Raw genomic sequence first — 21,320 nt, 5'->3', positions numbered from 1 at the left:
CTCCGATATTTCATTCTGGTTAGAATTTCATGAATAGTCTTTGTTCAATTTAGGCCTATTTTACCGCAAATTCCGACTGATCCGGGGAGCCTACAAAGTGTCGAATGAATGATTTCCTCCACTGTTCAATTTTGATTTTTTTTCCGTAGATTCAAGGAGCTTTGAAACCTGTTCCGAAACCAGGGCACAGAATAGTCGAAAGAAATTTAATACACTAAATATATGGAATTTTCATGAAATTTTAAATTATACGATGTAGCACCGATGGTTTTGTTGTACCTATTATGCCAAAAATACCATGAAGTCTGGACCGCGTTCCTGGGCCAAGTGATATCCATTCTCGCCTTAACTTTCAATAGGACCTAAGTAACATTTCTTCATGAAATAATTTGAATATTGCAATCAACAGACCAATATATTAAAACTTATGATTGCAGTACTCAAATTAATTCATGAAAAAAGTGTTACTTAGGTCCTTTTGAAAAGTTAAGCGAGAATTGCATTATGCATCCAGACTTCTCAATCAATTGAATAATTAAAAATAATTATTACCGCGTATAAAAGTCAAAACATTGAACATTTATTTGAAAATTACTTATGCCACCCTTGAAAATTTGAATGACTCTAATGAACAAGCGATTGTGAGAACAACCACCCAACAATTATAAAAAGGGGATTGAACCGAACTGGAAACATTAAAATAAAGATGTTTAATTTTGATACACATAGTTAAGTTTGCCATCTCAGGGTGTTTTTAAGAAATATTGCGAAAAAAGATTCGGCTGCCGGTGGGACTTGAACCCACACTATTCCATTTAGTACACGGACGTATTACCAATTATACATCAGCTGCCCTTGCGAGAAAGTTGTTCCATAACCGGGGAATAACGACTGATATCATCGTTATTCCCCATTTCAACTGCAAGGGCAGCTGTTGTATATTGTACAATACGTCCGTACACTCAATGGAATAGTGTGGGCTCAAGTCCCACTGGCAGCCGAATCTTTTTTCGCAATATCTCTTAAAAACACCCTAAAATGGCAAACTTAACTATGTGTATCAAAATTAAACATCTTTTCAAAAAAAAAATTAAAATAAAGATTCTTTCAACAATGTGTGGATCTCCATCCCAACAAGGAAAAGGGACAAACTAATAAAAATATATTCATTATATTATTCATTTACGTACCTAAACTATTTATTGAATTTCCCTTATTATTGCCTACTTGCCCCGTGGAACCAAGTGAAACCAAATACCATTCTTCGAATTAAGCCCCGTAGCGCGCAGATCGATTTGTATGGGCACCTCCGTACGTTCTGACAATCGCAGCTCAAACTTTGCCAGCAGATAGTACAGGAAACACTTGGTCTGCATCAGTGTCAGCCGAGATCCGATGCAATTCCTTGGCCCTACACCAAACGGCAGAAAAGCATCCTGGTTCAGCTGGTGCCGGTTCTCCGGTGAAAACCGTTCCGGATCGAAGTGCATTGGATTCGGGTAGTACTTCGGGTCCCTATGGATGTCCTGAATCGGTAGAAACAAAACTTGCCCCTTCTCGATTGTAACTTTGCAACCATCGACGTCCTGGATTTGATAGGGCTTTGTACACCGACGATTAGTGACTCCAAATGGGGGCCACTTCCGGAGGGCTTCGCTTATAACCATGTCAAGGTACTTCATTTGTTGCATGGCTTCATAGGTCAACTGTTCTGTTCCGAGCGTTTCTTGTATGGAATCGATTTCAAGGAGCAATTTTTGTTGAACTTTCGAATTTAGGGCTATTTCGTAGACAGCAAAGCAAAGTAGCGTCGTGGTGGATTCGGCTCCGCCGAAGAAAAAAGTTGCAGCAGCAGCAGCTATGTCATAATCGCTCCATTCTACATGGGACTTTGTAGGCGCTTGAAAGTGTTCCTGAACCGTCGAAAATCCAGCATCATTGAATTGCTCATCGGCCTTGTCAGCCTTCAGTTCATTTCGTCGTGCTTGCAACAAAAGGTGAATAAAATCCGGCCTGACAACGTCATTATCTAAGCGGTGTTTGACTACTCGAGAAACGACGCTGTGGTAGAAGTTTGCCAAATATTTCGGTACCATTGGTACTCCCATGAATTTAAGAATACCCTCCGGTAGCAGTGACATGACGAAAACTCGAAATCCTTGTATGCCAGTTGTCTTTGCTAAACGTTTTCCGTGTGTATAGAAATCGTTTTGCGGGTCGTGAATAGAGTCTATATCAATTCCGACGGATATCGATGTAATAACGTCGTGCCCCAACCTGAAAAAGTAAAAATCAGTTGAACGTCTTCCATGAAGAACTCAGCTGAATACTTGCCTTTGAAACAAATCTTTCATTTCTTGTTCCAACTTGCCTCCATTTGCTTCGGCATCCATAATCAGTCGTTGCATTGCACCAGCCGTGTAACTACTCACCAGCTCGAACATATTTCGCATCTTACTCCCAGTGAATGCCGGGCTGAGTGCCGTCCGTGCCTGTTTCCAGCGTGGGCCATCTGCGAAGAACAACACCCGCCCCAGAAAGGGATCCACCTCCAAGGATACATTATTGGCATGGTCCGTGAAATGGTCGAAATCCCGGACGGTGATCTGTTTGATTAGTTCCGGATCATGGATCAGGTAGCAGGGTGATCGGAACATGAAAACGCCAGAAAACGTGCAGCCGGGATAATGTCGATATCCTTCGCAGAAGGCGTCCACCGGAGATTTGGATCCATTCAAGTACGGCCAGAGAGCTCCAAACAATGGAAACGGTTTGGAGAAAGGAACACTCCGCTTCTCGAAGTAATCAAACGTTGCTATACTCCATCGATGGAACAGCCATATCACTGCTGTAGCCAGCAGTAAAATAAGCACCAACATTGCGACGTGTTATTATTTTTTTGCGCAACGAGCTTGCGATTCGTTGCGCGGTTGAATCGTAACTGGCAATAGGCTGCTGGCAAGAGAATCGCTTTTACGCTCAAAGTCGAAGAGTTGAAAACCTGTTTGGAACAGCATTACCTGGCGATACTATTGAGTGAATATCAAAATTTGTCGACTCATGCTCTGGTGTGCAAAATTAGGAAGAAATGTATGAAAAAAATAATATTGAAACTATCAATGTTTGTTTTGATATCCAATTCTATGCTATGAAGACAATTTCTATGCTAGCATACGACTATTTACTGGGTTAGTTGAATACTTAAGTACCGATTTTGTATCAATTTTGAGTGCGTATATTGCAAACTCAATCCAACTGACTGTAATTTAAATCGAAAATAAATACGAAAGTCACAGTGAGTCAGCGGTTTTGGAACCGACCTTTGGATTCAAAACAATCATCATATATCTGAGATGTTCTTCTTCTTCTTCTTTTTCAATGGCTCTACATTCCAACTGGAACTTAGCCGACTTTTCATCTTATTATTTTATTAGCATTCCTCAGTTATAAATTGAAAGCTTTTCTATATATGTATCTTGTGTGGCAAGTACAATGGATATACTTCGGCCAGGGTGTCGAGAAAGCTTCCAACCCGAAAACATCCTAGACCGGACTGAGAATCGAACTCGCCATGTCAGGATCGGCAATCCTACGCCTTTGCTCGAAAGGCTACTGTAGACCCCAGCATTTATCTGAGATGCTGTCTGATATTCGGGCATCTTTCTCCTTCCAGCGTATTCCACAAGAATTTTGCAAATGTATGGACTGTAGACTGGTTCATCCTTTGGTTGAAAGGACATTTAGTGGACAATGAATTAAAACAGAATGTATAGTAGTATGTACCGTAGTACCAAAATGATATGAATTGTCGCACAGTTGGTACAAAATGGACTGTTTTTGATTGCATTTAGATCATTTTAACTGGTTTGACACTAATTTAAACATGAACTACCCGTGCAAAGTCTGAAAACATAATGAGAGCATATAGAAAACATATTTGGATTTTGACATAAAATTGAAATCATAATTTGTTTTCAAATATGAATCATCATAATCGATTACATATTTTGATCTCACTTTGCTGTAGATTTATAAATTTTATGATTTATTATTTTATTTTATATTTGTTATTTTATGATTTTGTTATCAGAACCAATATCAAAATATTTTTTCGATTAGCTCTCATCGATAGCAGGAATGGTTTTCGATTTGAGTAAGATTTTTCTGTTATACGTTTTGTAATTTCAATCGTTAAAACGACCAAAAAGATTACAAATTAAGTAATCATAATCGGCGATTTCACAACATGAAAACAAGTTATCGATTTGCTCTCAGGATTTGCTCGGGTATCGACTTTTCCATTTCCACTTCCCCCGGTGTACCTTCTTGTATACAAAGTACAAATGAACCGATTGTTTGAGCAGCTGCAATTGTAACATTTTTGGCCAAAATGAGATTTTTATATATTCTGAATCCTCTCCCAAAAATACGTATTCTGGCAAAAAATACGAAAAAAAAATTCCATAGTGTTATATAGGGGGAAAGACGGCTTTGGCAGGTTTTGTTCTATTATTGGCAGGGGGTTTTTGTCGACCAAATTTTATGAAATTTGGCCACAATATTCTTTTGAACCTAGTCAGTCATAAAAACCCCCTGCCAATAATAGAACAAAACCTGCCAAAGCCGTCATTCCCCCTACTCCTCGACTCAGTTCAACGAATTGAGGTGATGCCTGTGTGCGTGTGTGTCTGTGCGCATAAAAATGTTACTAATTTTTAGGCGCTTATCCTTAAACGATTTCCTCACAACAGGCTGCGGAAACCTGCCATTGTTTCCTATTGAAAATTTACCGGACCGAACTTATCCTTATTCGATTTGCTTGCAACAGGTTGCATTCGACGTGGAATCCTGTCACTACCTATACCTATGATGGTCGTACACTCCATGTTGTCCTGGGTAAAACCGAATGTAATGTATTGTTCCAGGTCGCTCATTCTTGGGCCACCAGTCGTCAGTCTTCCTGCACGCCGGTCGCACGCGTCTTCCTCGATTGCACACAGCCACATTCAACCAGCGAATGGCAGCTTTTATTACAGTTCTTACAGAAACTGTATAATAATTTGGCATATACAATTTCGGAAGATTTTAATACAATTGTCGTATTGAAATCTTACAGATTTGTATTATTTTAATACAATATTTATCTGTATAAAAATCTTACAGAATTGTATCGTGCCAAGATTTTATATAATATTTGTCAGATTTGTTTCTTGGGTGCAGCGAGTGTGGGGTCTACCTCAGAGCCCACGTCCTCTTCCAGGTTCTCTACTAAACATGACTTTTGCTAGTCTCTCTTCCGGTATATGTACTACATCTCCAGCTCACTGTAATCTGCCGTTTTTTTATCAACCTGCCTATGTCTACGTCAGTCACCATTTTCCTCTACGGCGCCAAGTATTAAGCCCAGTATTATCCGTATCCGTATTATTCCGTTGGCACGGCAAATGCTGGGTAAAGCGTACCATTGGTACTTCGCGTACCTGAAGGAATAAAATAGACCCCATCTCGCGGTCCTTAGCCTCTTACCCAGCAACTCCTATCCCTACCTCCCCGCGGTGCTGGCCGGGATACGAGCAACCTTAGGGAAGATCGGGTAACCAACCCCGGTGGGAACTATGGTCGTATGCTGACAGGGAAGGGGGGGTTTGCTCCTCTCCGGAGGTGCAAATCTTATTGAGCGTCTGTTCTCCATGTCAGGATCGGCTCACAACAGCGTTTGTTCTCCATGTTAGGGGCGGCTGATCATCGTCCGAGTGCCAGCGAGGGACTCTAAGTGAAACTGTGCACCATGGTCCACCGGAAATAAGGAGGAATGGTCCTCCGGAAATTTAGGGGGTTTGGTGTCAGGCCCTGCAAGCCAGCCTTTAAAAAATCATAAGCAACGAACAATCAACAAGAGAGTACGGACCGGAACCATCGGCGAAGACCACTGCGACGAAAAGGGACTAGCGATTGGAAACTCGGTTCGTGGAACTGCAAATCTTTCAACTTCATCGGGAGCACACGCATACTCGCCGATGTGCTCAAGGACCGTGGATTCGGCATCGTAGCGCTGCAGGAGGTTTGTTGGAAGGGATCAATGGTGCGAACGTTTAGAGGTAATCATACCATCTACCAGAGCTGCGGCAACACACACGAGCTGGGAACAGCTTTCATAGTGATGGGCGATATGCAAAGGCGCGTGATCGGGTGGTGGCCGATCAGTGAAAGAATGTGCAGGTTGAGGATCAAAGGCCGGTTCTTCAACTTCAGCATAATCAACGTCCATAGCCCACACTCCGGAAGCACTGATGATGATAAGGACGCATTCTACGCGCAGCTGGAACGTGAGTACGACAGCTGCCCAAGCCACGACGTCAAAATCATCATAGGAGAATTGAACGCTCAGGTTGGCCAAGAGGAGGAGTTTAGACCGACTATTGGAAAGTTCAGCGCTCACCGGCTGACGAACGAAAACGGCCTACGACTAATTGATTTCGCCGCCTCCAAGAATATATGGCCATTCGTAGCACCTACTTCCAACACAGCCTCCCGTATCGGTACACCTGGAGATCACCACTGCAGACAGAATCACAAATCGACCACGTTCTGATTGATGGACGGCACTTCTCCGACATTATCGACGTCAGGACATATCGTGGCGCTAACATCGACTCTGACCACTATCTGGTGATGGTTAAACTGCGCCCAAAACTATCCGTCATCAACAATGTTCGGTACCGACGACCGCCGCGGTACGACCTAGAGCGACTGAAGCAACCTGATGTCGCCACTGCATACGCGCAGCATCTCGAGGCAGCGTTGCCGGAAGAGGGTGAGCTCGATAGGGCCCCTCTTGAAGACTGCTGGAGTACAGTCAAAGCAGCCATTAGCGACGCAGCGGAGAACAACGTCGGGTATATGGGTCGAAGTCGACGGAACGATTGGTTCGACGAAGAGTGCAGACAGATTCTGGAGGAAAAGGACGCAGCGCGGGCGGTCGCGCTGCAGCAAGGTATCCGGCAGAACGTGGATCATTATAGACGGAAGTGGAGACAGCAGACCCGCCTTTTCAGGAGAAGAAATGCCGCCTGGACGAAGCGGAGTGCGAGGAGATGGAACAGCTGTGCCGTTCTCAAGAAACACGCAAGTTCTATCAGAAGCTCAACGCATCCCGCAAAGGCTTCGTGCCGCGAGCCGAAATGTGCCGGGATAAGGATGGGAGCATCTTGACGGACGAACGTGTGGTGATCGAAAGGTGGAAGCAGCACTACGAGGAACATCTGAATGGCGCTGAGAGTACAGGCAGTGAAAGTCAAGGCAGCGGAGGAGATGACTACGTCAGTTCAGCGGACGATGGAAGCCAACCAGCCCCACCTTGAGGGAAGTTAAGGATGCCATTCAACAGCTAAAGACCAATAAAGCAGCTGGTAAGGATGGTATCGGAGCTGAGCTCATCAAGATGGGCCCGGAAAAGCTGGCCACTTGCCTGCACAAACTGATAGTCAGAATCTGGGAAACCGAACAGCTACCGGAGGAGTGGAAGGAAGGGGTTATATGCCCCATCTACACGAAAGGCGACAAACTGGAGTGTGAGAACTTTCGAGCGATCACCATCCTTAATGCCGCCTACAAAGTGATATCCCAGATCATCTTCCGTCGTCTGTCACCATTAGTGAACGAGTTCGTGGGAAGTTATCAAGCCGGCTTCGTTGACGGCCGCTCGACAACGGACCAGATCTTTACTGTACGGCAAATCCTTCAAAATGCCGTGAATACCAGGTCCCAACGCACCATCTGTTCGTTGATTTCAAGGCGGCATACGACAGTATAGACCGCGTAGAGCTATGGAAAATTATGGACGAGAACAGCTTCCTGGGAAGCTTACCAGACTGATCAAAGCAACGGTGGATGGTGTGCAAAACTGTGTGAAGATTTCGGGCGAACACTCCAGTTCGTTCGAATCGCGCCGGGGACTAAGACAAGGTGATGGACTTTCGTGCCTGTTGTTCAACATTGCGCTAGAAGGTGTCATGCGGAGAGCCGGGTGTAACAGCCGGGGTACGATTTTCAACAGATCCAGTCAATTTATTTGTTTCGCGGATGACATGGACATTGTCGGCCGAACATTTGCAAAGGTGGCAGAACTGTACACCCGCCTGAAACGTGAAGCAACAAAAGTTGGACTGGTGGTGAATGCGTCAAAGACAAAGTACATACATGCTTGTGGGCGGAACCGAGCGCGACAGGGCCCGCCTGGGAAGCAGTGTTACGATAGACGGGGATACCTTCGAGGTGGTCGAGGAATTCGTCTACCTCGGATCCTTGCTAACGGCTGACAACAACGTTAGTCGTGAAATACGAAGGCGCATCATCTGTGGAAATCGGGCCTACTACGGGCTCCAGAAGAAACTGCGGTCGAAAAAGATTCGCCACCGCACCAAATGTGTCATGTACAAGACGTTAATAAGACCGGTAGTCCTCTACGGACATGAAACATGGACAATGCTCGAGGAGGACTTGCAAGCACTCGGAGTATTCGAGAGACGGGTGCTTAGGACCATCTTTGGCGGTGTGCAAGAAGACGGTGTGTGGCGGCGAAGAATGAACCTTGAGCTCGCCCAACTCTACGGCGAACCCAGTATCCAGAAGGTAGCTAAAGCCGGAAGGGTACGATGGGCAGGACAAGTTGCAAGAATGCCGGACAGCAACCCTGCAAAGATGGTGTTCGCTTCCGATCCGGCAGGTACGAGACGGCGTGGAGCGCAGCGAGCGAGATGGGCAGACCAGGTGCAGAACGACTTGGCGAGCGTGGGGCGTATCCGAGGATGGAGAGATGCGGCCTCGAACCGTGCATTGTGGCGTCAAATTGTTGATTCAGTGTTATCTGTTTAGATGTTAACTAAATAAATGAATGAAAATGAATGAATTATCCGTTCAAACACACCTCGCGGCTAACGTCATTATCACATGTAACGAGTGGTCCACGAGTGGTTCATATATCAATTCGACGACAACCTCAAACCAAATCTCATCCATTTTCACCTCGGGACTAACGAATTGCCACGTTCTCTACCAGCCATCAGGTACTGTTTTGACAGAGTTTATGATCAGTCATCTTCTACTGCTCTGCAGATGTTATCCGCAAAACCAAGAATCATTCGCATATCCAAATGATGTTGTTGGACAATACACACAGGTCAGCCTCACTGACACCAACACATGCCGCATAACAAATTTTTGCACACATTTCTTCGCAAACAGTGTACAGTCCCTCCATGACATCAATGTATGTGTAGCACTTTTTGCGTTGCGTATCCATGGCGGGTGTTTGTCGGAATTGCAATGGAACAAAATAGAAATTCTCCGACGACACTATTTAGCTATTTGTAAGTACTAGAAACTGTTTTCAGCTTAAATCAATGCACAAATTGATCGCAGCAACACCACTTGTTTCTCAGTTAGTAACAACAACTGTGGTGTGACCTACTAAATGTCGGATTTATGCACAACGCGTCGTATTCGGAACTCCTCTGTGATACAAAAAGCGCAAGAGGTGGAGCCTATTTGTAACATCTTGCGGCTATAATGAAAATAAAAACACAAAAATCAACCGGGAATCGAACCATGGACCTTGAGATTTGCAACCTTTTACTATAACCATCACACCATGAATTATATTTGGATACTCTGCTACGAGTGCACTACATAAACAATAAAGTCATTTGTAACTTCATTGTACCTTATACGGAACAGGCAGGCGACTGTCAAAAATAAAATGCTGCTCAGCTGAGCGCAAAGTGTTTTGCAACATATCAGAAACATTGTTGTAACATCAATGAACCGAAGAGTTATTAATACTGCAACTTATCTGTTTTGTTTCTGATATGAAACACATTGAATTCCAAATTACCAAAGAAGTCTGATGCGTGGCATATTGTGACGCCACTTAAATGGAAATGAAACATTGTATGTTGCTGAAACTGGAAAGTGGCTCTAATGTGACTCGACACTCGATGTATTGCCAGTGTCTTCAATGCAATTTTTCAGGAACAAACAGCTATTGGAAAGATGTTGCGCGTGTTGCTTGGGGGGGATGAGTACCGTAACTCGAATATACAAATCTAACAAACAACACTTAGATTTATGTCGAAAACAACAGAGCAGGGATTGAATCGTAAAGAGAATGAAAAACTCTCGCACTTATCATCTCTGTATACATATACGATATGTAGCATACCACGAGAGACTTTTTCGCAAGCTTTTATGATAAAGAACTGCTCCATGACAAATTTGTATTAGAAAGCTCCAAATGTTTGGAGCACTGACCCTGAGGATGCATTTCAACTTGTTCTATACAGATGTGCAGTAACCAACACGAAATGAGTGAAAACAAAGGGAGAATCATCATTTTTTCTGTGGGGGCTGCCTATCCGATTCTGTTTTTTCGCACTTGTATACAAGTTTGATAAATTTGTTATCATGACTAGAGGTGTGCGCCGGTCAGCAAATCGACGGCGGCGGCGTTTGTCAGAATTTTGGTCGGCGGCGGCGGCGTTTTCGGCCGAATAATCAGCGGCGTGAATCGGCGTGGTGATTTTTTTTATAACGTTCCCGAAGATTTTTTTTTTCATTTTTTCGGGATGGTTTCACCATCAACATCAACGGAAGCATCTTTTCCAGATTATTCTTTCCAAAGAAATCATTATTGTAAATTATTTTTGAATTTTCCAAAAAAAAATCTAAAGGAAATTGTGAAGGATATCCTGGATGAAATATCGAATGGATTTTCCAAGGAATTCCCAAAAGAATTTTCAAAAGAATTTCTAAAGGTATTCTCGACCCGATAAAAAAAATCAAAGAATTCCTCAGAAGCAGAGGTGCATCCATGTTTCAAAACGTGGGTAGGACAAACAGGAGAAATGTCGTTTTGGATGACAGTCCTGGTGTTGAGAAATCGATGCCCATTTTACATATAAACAATTTTAAATATAAAAATTAATTCGCCAATCTTTTCTACAAGACGGATGGTAACATATAAGCCTTGGAAATTAACTAAATATTTCATTTTACGACCCTACTTCAAGACGTAAAAATGAAAACTATTTTCACCCAAACGCGCTATCAATGCGTAAAACAATAACGCGTGCCGGTGCGGTCAAAGTGTTTCACTTGATAAACGAATGGACACTCCATCGCGTATACTGGGTTGCTTTTTACGTTCTAACCGGATTTTGGAATTTACGTGGATTTTTCGCCAAGTTTTTTAACGCGGTCTATCAGAAGGATTTGGGAACACGTGGAAACAGCGAAAATCGATTAAGTCGTTTTTTACGCGGTTGTGGGTGTTACGCGTTTTTTACGCAACTTTAACTTAACGCTCCAACGGCTTGTAAAGAATCACGCTTTTTTCGACAGAAATGACGCGTTCTAGAAGTACACGACCCATACTCACTTAATTTTTTTCGCCGAGATCTCAGCATATTTTGTTTTTTTTTGTCTTTGTTAATGAGACTTTCAGCCATATTTTGTTTGTTTTCCCGAGATGGGCACCGCCGAGTTTCAGCAAACATTATTTTTACTGAGATCTCAGTAAAAGTGGCGTATCGGTTACTGAGATAAAGTAAAAATTTTGCTGAGAATCAGAAATAAACGAAATTTTCTTCCGAAGTTCAGTTTTGAAATTTGCTGAGCTACAACGGTGCCCGATTTTGCCGAGCTCGAAAAAGAAAAGGTTAGTGTGTAAACTTTACTGTCTCGTGACTAGGGAAAAAATAACCCACACATTACTCGCCCGGTGGGCGCTGAATATTCTCAGTGGGGAGAATGAGACATAATCTTGGACATACCTGTGAGACATAGATACACGTTGGAAAACAAGATTTAAAAAAAAGGGTACTTAATTTCAGTTACAGGGTTTCAAACGATCTTACACAACGGAAGTTGAGAAAAAAAAATCCGACGCCAAGGAGAAGGAGGAAGTAGGTATGATATATGTCTATTTCTTTCTCGCCATCATTCAATTGGATGGCAGAGATATAAATCCTCTCTCGGCTATATGTTGTCGAAGAGCTTTTTCGTACGTAGGTGAAAACGAAAATCAGAGAAGACTTTCTCTTGACGACGCTTACAGCAAACGGCTGAAAAAAAGTTTTTCATCCGCGATGGAACGAGAACTCGGAAAATCGGCTGGTGTTAACCACAATCAGTATATTGGTTATAGAACTGCCCGTGAAATAAAGAAGGAGAAAGTCTGGTAAAACTACATTTTTTTAGAAATATGTTTCTACAATTATTGTTTTTCAACCATCATGTAGGGGAAATGACGGCTTTGGCAGGTTTTGTTCTATTATTGTCAGGGGGGGTTTTGTTGATCATATTTTATGAAATTTGGCCACAATATTCTTTGATATACACAGAATGTTTAGGCCAAATTTGAGCATAACTAGTTATAGAAAACCCCCCTGACAATAATAGAGCAAAACCTGCCAAAGCCGTCATTCCCATTATAAAATATCAAAGATTTTTTAAAATTTTGTTCATTTGAACCAGAGCTTTAAATATTCGATTATTTTTTATGAAGCCCACTGAACTGTTGTCCATTCTCACTCAGAAAATTATACGGATCCACTGCCAGGAAATCGAATGATAGTCAATCAATCCTTTGGGAAACAGAACCAGAACCCCTTGTGGACCAGATTTCATGCGGGCTTGAGGATTTTTGTGATGTCTTAGATGAATTCTCTCAGGTTTCTATAAAAAAAATTCCCGCGGACTTCTATTAATCTATTTAAACGAATACAACATTGAACTCCCTAAAATTTGATTATATTTTTGTAGAACTAGTATTATCAGACCTACCAGACAGCAGGGATGAGAAAAAACAAATTTTCAAAAAATCGAGATTGATGAGTACTATTATTATTATTATTATTGATACATTCATCGGACAATTTTGCCTACATGAACAAAAAAAAATAGTAGAATAAAATTAAACATTCGACAGTCGGTCTCGAAAAACTCTAGCACTAACATTGAAATCAAATAAATAATAATATGAATTGAACAAAGAACACATAGCTCTTATTGGTTCGTTCTGCGCATAATCTGTCCTGTGTTGTTGAAGCCTCAAAAATCTTCGGTGTCGTAGTGGACGAGGGACAATATTCATGCCAATTTGAGCGAGGATCCATGGGGCATTTAGCTCACCTAGAAGTGCTTTGGCAACAAATGTGGCTCTCATATCGTTCCGTCTCTTCTGTAGTGTATCCATACCTAGCAAACGGCAACGGCTCTCATAAGATGGCAGATCATTGGGTCTTTGCCAAGGAAGAAATCTAAGCGCGTACTTTATGAACTTAGATTGGATTCTCTCAATTCTTTCGATCCAAACGCTGTGAATAGGACTCCACACAACAACTGCTGTTTCCAATATAGACCGAACTAAGCTAAAGTATAGTGACCTCAGACAGTATGGATCACGGAACTTCGAAGAAATCCGGAAGATGAACCCTAAATTCCGGTTGGCTTTATTGATGACGTGGCTGTAATGTTCCCGAAAATTTAATTCGGAATCTAGCATAACGCCGAGATCCTTCACAACGCGACTCCTTTCTACTGATTCGTTTCCGATGTGATAGTCCCAGATAATGGGAGATTTTCTCCTGGCAAACGATATTATGGTGCACTTTTCACACTGATGATCAGGAAATTACGTCTACACCAGTCCACAAATTTGTCGATGAACATTTGCAGCAATTGGCAGTCATCTGGTGACTTAACGAGCCAATATATTTTGAAATCGTCGGCATAGACAATTTTACAATTTTGGGGCATGACAAAACATACGTCGTTGAAGAACAAGGAGAAAAGCAGAGGCCCTAGATTGCTTCCTTGTGGCACGCCGGAGTTGTTGCTGAAAGGTTCAGACTCAGTAGTTCCCAGTTTCACGCTCAGCTGTCGGCCGATAAGGTATGACTCCATCCACCTTACTAAGTTTGTCGCTACTCCTAAGCGTTCTAATTTAGCCAGAAGAATACGATGATTTACTCTATCGAAAGCTGATTTAAGATCCGTGTAGACCGAATCTACCTGAATTCCGAGCTCCATAGATTTCAAGCACAGTGAAGTGAACTGCACTAGATTTGTTGCTATTGATCTGCCAGCAAAGAATCCATGTTGGTCTGGCGAGATATACATCTTTGCTGATCGAAATAACTCACTGCTCACCAAAATTTCGAGGACTTTGGATCCTGCGCTCAGTGATGTCACTCCACGGTAGTTCGATATGTCACGCTTGTTCCCTTTTTTAAATGCTGGAAATATGATGGATTTTTTCCAACATATTAGAAATACTGCCTGAGCCAAGGATTTATTGTAAATTGCTCTCAAAGGCCCACAGAGAGCGGCATGACACTTAGTCAACACAATGGGGGGAATCCCATCAGGCCCTGGGGCAAACGAAGGTTTCAGTTTCCTAATAGCTCTCAAGACATCTTCATCATCAAACTCACGAATGACTGTATGCAGTGCATTTAACGGAACATCCGTTATGGCGCCATCAATTTCATCTTGACTACTCTCACTATCATCGAAAGTACTAGCAAACTGTTTGGCAAACAAATTGCAAATGCCCTCTTTATTAGTGGATGTTTCGTTCTCTAAAAACATGCTTGACGGTAAGCCAGTTTCCTTCCGTTTCTCGTTGACAAAAGACCAGAAGCGCTTAGGATCTTTTCTAAGGTCACCCTGTTTTCGAACCACATATCGACCATAAAGCACCCGATTATAGTTTTTATATTTCGAACTCGCAATGTTAAACATTCTTTTAGTAAATGGGTTCCGATTGCTGGAGAAAATCCTCAAGGTACTTGCACGTTGCCGTTTTAAAAATTGAAGGCGATGATTGGACCAAGGTGGTTTGCGGCGACCGCGTGGGGCAGGCACAAACTCTGGAAATAGTAGCGTTAACGTAGTAGTGAAGAACCGGACTGCTTCATTTACGTCGTGCGTTAAGTACAGGGGAGACCAGTCAACAGAGAGAAGAGCCTGGTTCAGTTGTTCGAAGTTAGTTCTAGAGAAATCCAGCATTCCATCATTTACGGCCTCAGAGAAGACTGTTCGCGTCGGGCATCGTACCACGGTGATAAATGGAGGGTGTAACGGATCGATTGGTATGAGAGCGTCGGGTGGTTCAACAATATTACACATTGTTAAGGCATCTTCGCTGACGAAGACTAGATCCAACGTTCGTAGCAGGCAGTTCTTTGTTACATTCAGTTGTTTCAGGTTCAGTACCGACATTCCATCGTAGAAAGCAATACTGGAAGAAGTGGAATCGGTAGGCTCAGGGTAAGCATAACCCGCGGGTGTGGCACGCCAGCATAAGTCAGGTAGATTAAAATCACCAAACAGTATATGAGCAGTGCGAATGTCACAGGATGAGACGATTGCAGAGATCGCGCTAATATGATTCTCGATATTGCCTCGGTTTCTAGATTGATCAGGAGGAATGTAAACTACACCCAGACGAACTGTTTGTTCGTTGATTTCAATATTCACCCATAGATGTTCCAAGCTAGCATCAATAATGATGGGGCTGCATCGGGAGGAACAGAATGTATTCTTAATAGCTATGAGTACTCCACCCCCACGTAATTTACCGGAGAACTCCGGGTTTCGATCATTACGGTACACGGAATAACTATCTCCAAATAATTGAACAGAGTTTATGACCTCACATAGCCAGGTTTCTGTCAGAACGATGACATCGTACTCTTGGTCAGATACAGCAACAAAGAAGTCATCCACCTTCGTTCGCAACCCTCTGACGTTCTGGTAGTAAATGCTCATGGAATCGTCCGGGGTTGAAACACTGCACTTTTGGTCATCGTAATTAGACGGAAGCTGGAAATGTTGAGTTCTACTGAGAACGAGAGCAGCATCTTCCTTTGCTTCGGGTGGACATATACAGGTCTTGCATTTACCTGGACCAACTGAGTCGTCAAGTTGGTGATTCAAATCCAACGGTGGAGGAGAAATAAGATTGGTGTTAACCGAACCTGCATTGTAAGCGGGATCCTCTAGCTCAGAGCTAGGTAAACGGGTCTGCAATAGTTGAGTTTTACTGAGAGCGAGAGCAGCATCTGACTTTGCTTCGGGTAGACATATACAGGTCTTGCATTTATCTGGACCAATTGGGTCATCAAGCTGGTGATTTACTTACAACGATGGAGGAATGCGACTGATATCGATGATTCTTATAGATACGGTGTGGGCCACATCATCCCGCTGGTGGCTGTCGTGAGCATTTCGGTAGGGGAAATCATCGGGAATTGTAGCATAGCATGCGTAGTCATCAATAGCAGCAGGAGACTGTAAAAGTTGAATTCCACTGAGAACACGAGCAGCATCTTCCTTTGCTTCGGTTAGACATATACTGGTCTTGGATTTACCTGGACCAACTGAGTGGTCAAGTTGGCGCTTTACTTCCAACGGTGGACGGTTGTAACTGGCGTTGGACGAACGTGCATTGTAAGTGTTATCACTAGGTTCAAGGGTCTGAAATTGTTGAGTTCCACTGAGAGCGAGGGCAGCAACTGGTTTTGCTTCGGTTGGACATATACTGGTCTTGTGTTTACCTGGACCAGCTGAGACTTCAAGCTGGTTGTACAAATCCATCGAAAGCGGCATGTCATTCTCAAAACGTGTAATTGATTGCTAATAAGAGAAGTCAACTCTTTGTCTCGCTTTAGATAAACGTTTTCGATAGACAGGGCAGTCATAGCTCCATGCAGGGTGAGCAACGTCGAGTAGCTCGTCGTAATCACAAGTTCGTTTTGCGTTTTCCAAATGACAGTTAATGCACTTCTCGTAATCCGCTTCACATTCACTAGCTTTATGGTCACCAGCACATTTTGGACAGCAGACAGGTTTCGTGCAAACCGCAGCCTTATGTTGGAACTCTGAACAATTAAAGCAGCGTAGGGCGTCAGTAGCATCTACCAATCGGCATCTTTCCCATCCCAGATAAACGCGTTGTAGCTTAGTCATCGTTTCGAAGCCGCGTGCGTCAGTCTCGAGTATTGCAGACATTTGGTTGGATTTACGCTTGTCGTTTTCATCACTCTTATCACTCTCAAGTCAAAATTTTCTAGTGAACTATTTTGCTTCCTTAGCTTGCTCAGCAATTCTTCCTCGCTCATTTCATCAGTAAATCCAATTATTTTAATTCTGGGCTTCAACGGTTTTTGCAGTTCTATGTTGTATTTACCCGAGAACACAACAGATGCAGCATTAACAAGTTTCAGTGCAAGATCTTTCGAATCGCACCGCACTGCGACTTCTCCATACTCCCTAATCCGCACATCCCTTACGGCAAAGGAAACAGGGTCAAGCTTACCGCAGATTTCACTTTTAGTTTTCTCAGAAGACTGATCCTGTTTTGGTTTGAACAGGACAGTTTGTTCCATTTTTTCGACCGCGTTAGATTTTTTCAGCTTGTCTAATGGGAGTACGAAAGCTGGCGAAAGTGTGCTCGAAGGAGTATTTGGTGCATTGTCATTCTTGAGTGGCAAAACTATACGGCGGCGTTTCCCAGAACGCAGCAAACCACCATGTTCTATGTTTGTTGAAGCCGTTTGAAGAGAATCTGAAGCAGCTGATCGAGCAGAATTCTTTCTCTTTTGATGCAGTATTTGTTGAGCTACGCATAACATCAGCATATGATGCATTAAGCACATTCACTCGTCCGGTATTTCCACGATTAATTGCAGTAAGAATGCGCGGCAGAAGAGTGGATTCTATTTTATCCAAGTCAGCGGACGTCAATATCGACTGTTGCCTGTTTACGAGCTCACGTAAGCTATCCACTTTCGAGACAAGCTCTGCATATTGCTTCTGAATATCGTTCAGTGCTGTTTGTTTTTTCCATCATTGCAAGCACATATATTTCACCGATCACGCTATCACACATTTAAATTATCAATTGATAAAAAAATCATTATATTCAATAATCCCGTGCACATTTTTGTACCAAGAATTCCGTATAGAATTCAAGTAAAAGAGATTTTCCATTCTACAAAAATTCATCTATTTCTGCAAAAGTTTTTTTTTTCGGAGAACACTCAGAAGCATGTAATAAAAATTCTCCAGGACTCGCTAATTTTTTTTCCTCGCTACCTCTCCTGATAAAGGTAGACTCACACCTCGGGAAAATTTCCTACCGGATTTTGGGCCCCGTGCATTTTCAATTTTCAAGAATCTCCCGGAGGAATTGCTCAAGGTACTTCCGGGGAAACTTATGTACGAAAGTTGCTGAGCAATTCCTGAAGGAAACTTCGAGTAAGTTCCTGTATTCCAGAAAGATTTCCTGAAGGAATTATTGTAGGAATTTCCAAATTAATTCCTAGAGCAACTTCCAGAGACAATCCTGCACGCAAAAAAAAAGCGTTCATGAATTTGTGAACTAACAAGTGCACGGTGTATTTTTTTCGTGAACAACAGCCATGATTTCGGGAGCACAATCACGTTTTCTGGAATGTTCTGGAGAACGTGACTGGTGTTCCCGAATCCATGAATTAAATCACGGTGTATTTTTGATAGTTCACGAATTCGGGAACGCTTTTTTTGCGTGTGGAACAGTATTCAAAGATATTCATAGAATAATTTCCAAAGGAATTCATCTCGAAAGGATCCCTTGGAAAAAATATGGAGGAATGCCTGAAAGATATCGCCAAAAATTCAAGAAAGAATTACTGGAAGAAGTTCTGAAGTAATTTTTGGCAGAATTCTCGAAGACAATCCTGAAAGGCACGAAAGAGTTTTTGGAAGAATTTCAAAAGAAATTCTGCATAAGAAATAATTCTTTTCGGTATTCCTCAAATATATTTTTCTGAGAACGGGTTTCAAGGGGAACTCCCAAACTACATAATTGCATCCACCGACCTAATTTAGGACACAATCAGTAAGGAAAACCTTAATGAACTTATGAATAATTTCCCTAACAATTATTTTTAAAACTGAATCTAGACAACAGTACCAGATTAATTTCATTTAAAACTACAATAACAAATATCACAAAATTATCGGAAAACAGATTTTAAACGCGCATTTTATTTTAATAAACAGACAGTTTCGTTTCTCCCTTCTGCTTGTTTATTATTTATTAACCTAGGTTGGAACTTTTTAAAAACGAATTCGACGTAAGGTTTATTTTTAAATGATAATTCCGTATTTATCGGTATATATCGTTTGATACCATCATTTGAGAAGTTATCGCCGGCGACAACTAGCCTACTGTTTTCACCTGAAAATTTTTCACGTGAAAACTGCAATCATTATCGTCTGAGAATGATTCAGCACAACACTGCCAGACAGTATTGCAACTAAAATAATTACCTAAATAATATGTTCTCAACAGAATGATGGGTAGGACAATGCCTTGACTGCCCACCCAGGAAAATTCGTGCGTAGGACATGTCCTACTTGTCCTACCCACTCCCGGCGCCACTGCTCAGAAGGATTTCAGAATGAATTTATGAATAGATTCCCGAAGAAATTTCGAAATCAATTTCCGAATGTTCAAAGAAATTTGTAGAAGAGAAGCTCTCTAGAAATTACGGAAAAAGTTTCCGGAGAAGTTACTGGAGGAATTCCTCAAAACAAATACCGAAAATAATCTCCTCTAGAAATTCTAGAAATAATTTCCAAAGAAATTCGTAAAGGAATTTCCAAAGGAACCTCAAAAGGAATTTTCCTAAGAATATCCAGAAAAATTCTCTAAGGTGTTTTCTAAGGTTTTCGTAAATAAATTTTCGAATGAGTTTCTAAAAATCCCCAAAGATTTCAAAAAAATCCGAAGCATTTTCCGAATGTATTTCCAGTAGAGCATAAGTACTGAAACGCTAGTGGCGCTGTAACTATTAAAATTATGTTGCCATTTAAAATTATTTGGCTTCAATAAGCTTAACTTGGCATATGATGTCTATCATGTTGTAGTGTATAATTAGTTGCATCAACAACATCGGTTTGACACTTATACTACCGGTTTTTTGGCTGCTATGTTTGAGCACAATACTGCCCCCACGCCCACTCGCATAATAGTCCCATTTGACTTTTTGTCACTTTTGAGTTAACCCAAAGAATAGGGTTCGTATCATTTCCTGGAGGAGTTCTCGAAAGGAATAACTGAAGGAATTTTTGATTGAATGATTGAAGCAATTTCTAGATGAACGGATTTACGAGTCAGGGCCATAAAGAAAAACCATGCAGAAGGTGGCTGGGTTCGATTCCCGATTAGCTCTAGGAAATTTTCGGGTTGGATTTTTTTTTGACCTCCCTGGGCATACAAATGTATCATCGTTTTGGCCTCACGATATATAAATGAAAAATGGTACCAAGCTTAGATAAACCGCGCATTTAATAACAGTGGAAGTGCTTAATTAACACTAAACTGCGAGGCGGCAATGTGCTAGTGGGATATGGAAAAATTAGGGACTTTTGTTTTTACAGTTGAGTAGAAACCTTGTTCCACTAAAATTTAGAATTTATAAGTGAAATTTTCGAATTTTCTCGGAAAATGTTCAGTATTTTAACGAAAATTTTTCGGAAGGATATTTGATTTCTACGGGAGGTTCTTTGTATTATCCATAGGAAATTCTTCAAAAGTTCCATTGAAAAATATTTAAAACAGAAAAGGGTCGTCGACCATATGACATTTTCGACCAAATAACTTTGGGCTAGATGGACTTCGGTCAAATGATGTGCTTGGTCAAACTACATATTCGGCCTAACAACTTTCGGCCAAATTACTTTCTTCCAAACGACAAAAATTCTATTTACTTAAATAAATACTTATCCTGTAAAGTAGCGGCTTATGCGCCTTGAAACATATCCACTGAGAGTTATTGCGGATGACCACTCAATGCTTTACATCGATTTACAGAAAATTTCATTTGAGTACTGCTGATGAAGGCCACGCGACGATGACTCTGCAGCAATACGCCGACGACCACCACCGATGTCGATGCAGGGACCACAACCTGCTGGACGCAACAGACTCTGACAAGTGACGACTGCCACTGATGCCGATGCTGATATAGTGAGTCCGTTAGTCCCGTCCCCTTTGTTCGTTGTGGGTGCAAAGTTTATGTGCACTCATTACGAATTACTTAGGGGTTACTTCATTAAATACAAAAAGACAGCTCTTCGACATCAGTGGTATATTCCCTAGCGGAATTGGTGGTTGCTACAGATCCGGTGACAGCAGAATTGTGCAAGTGAAATTTAATCTCTTATTTTTCACTCGTTGCCGACAAACCTGCTTTACTAAGATTTTTACA

At 42.0% G+C, this 21,320-nt stretch overlaps 2 protein-coding genes across 2 annotated transcripts in view; one reads left to right on the top strand and one right to left on the bottom strand.

The window, feature by feature from the left end:
* Positions 1–21,320, top strand: part of LOC134213036 (histidine decarboxylase) — an 87,842-nt gene that overhangs the window by 11,357 nt on the left and 55,165 nt on the right. The window lies entirely within an intron of this gene.
* Positions 1,165–3,061, bottom strand: LOC134217208 (probable cytochrome P450 9f2). Its single transcript, XM_062695988.1, has 2 exons — positions 2,335–3,061; positions 1,165–2,277 (listed from the first exon to the last, which is right to left on the bottom strand). Exons 1-2 carry the CDS (start codon positions 2,877–2,879, stop codon positions 1,224–1,226), a joined length of 1,599 nt encoding a protein of 532 aa, XP_062551972.1. The 5' UTR covers positions 2,880–3,061; the 3' UTR covers positions 1,165–1,223.

Source organism: Armigeres subalbatus, chromosome 2, assembly GCF_024139115.2.
Source record: "Armigeres subalbatus isolate Guangzhou_Male chromosome 2, GZ_Asu_2, whole genome shotgun sequence".
Classification (NCBI taxonomy): domain Eukaryota; kingdom Metazoa; phylum Arthropoda; class Insecta; order Diptera; family Culicidae; genus Armigeres; species Armigeres subalbatus.
This window is presented reverse-complemented; position numbering and strand designations above follow the sequence as displayed.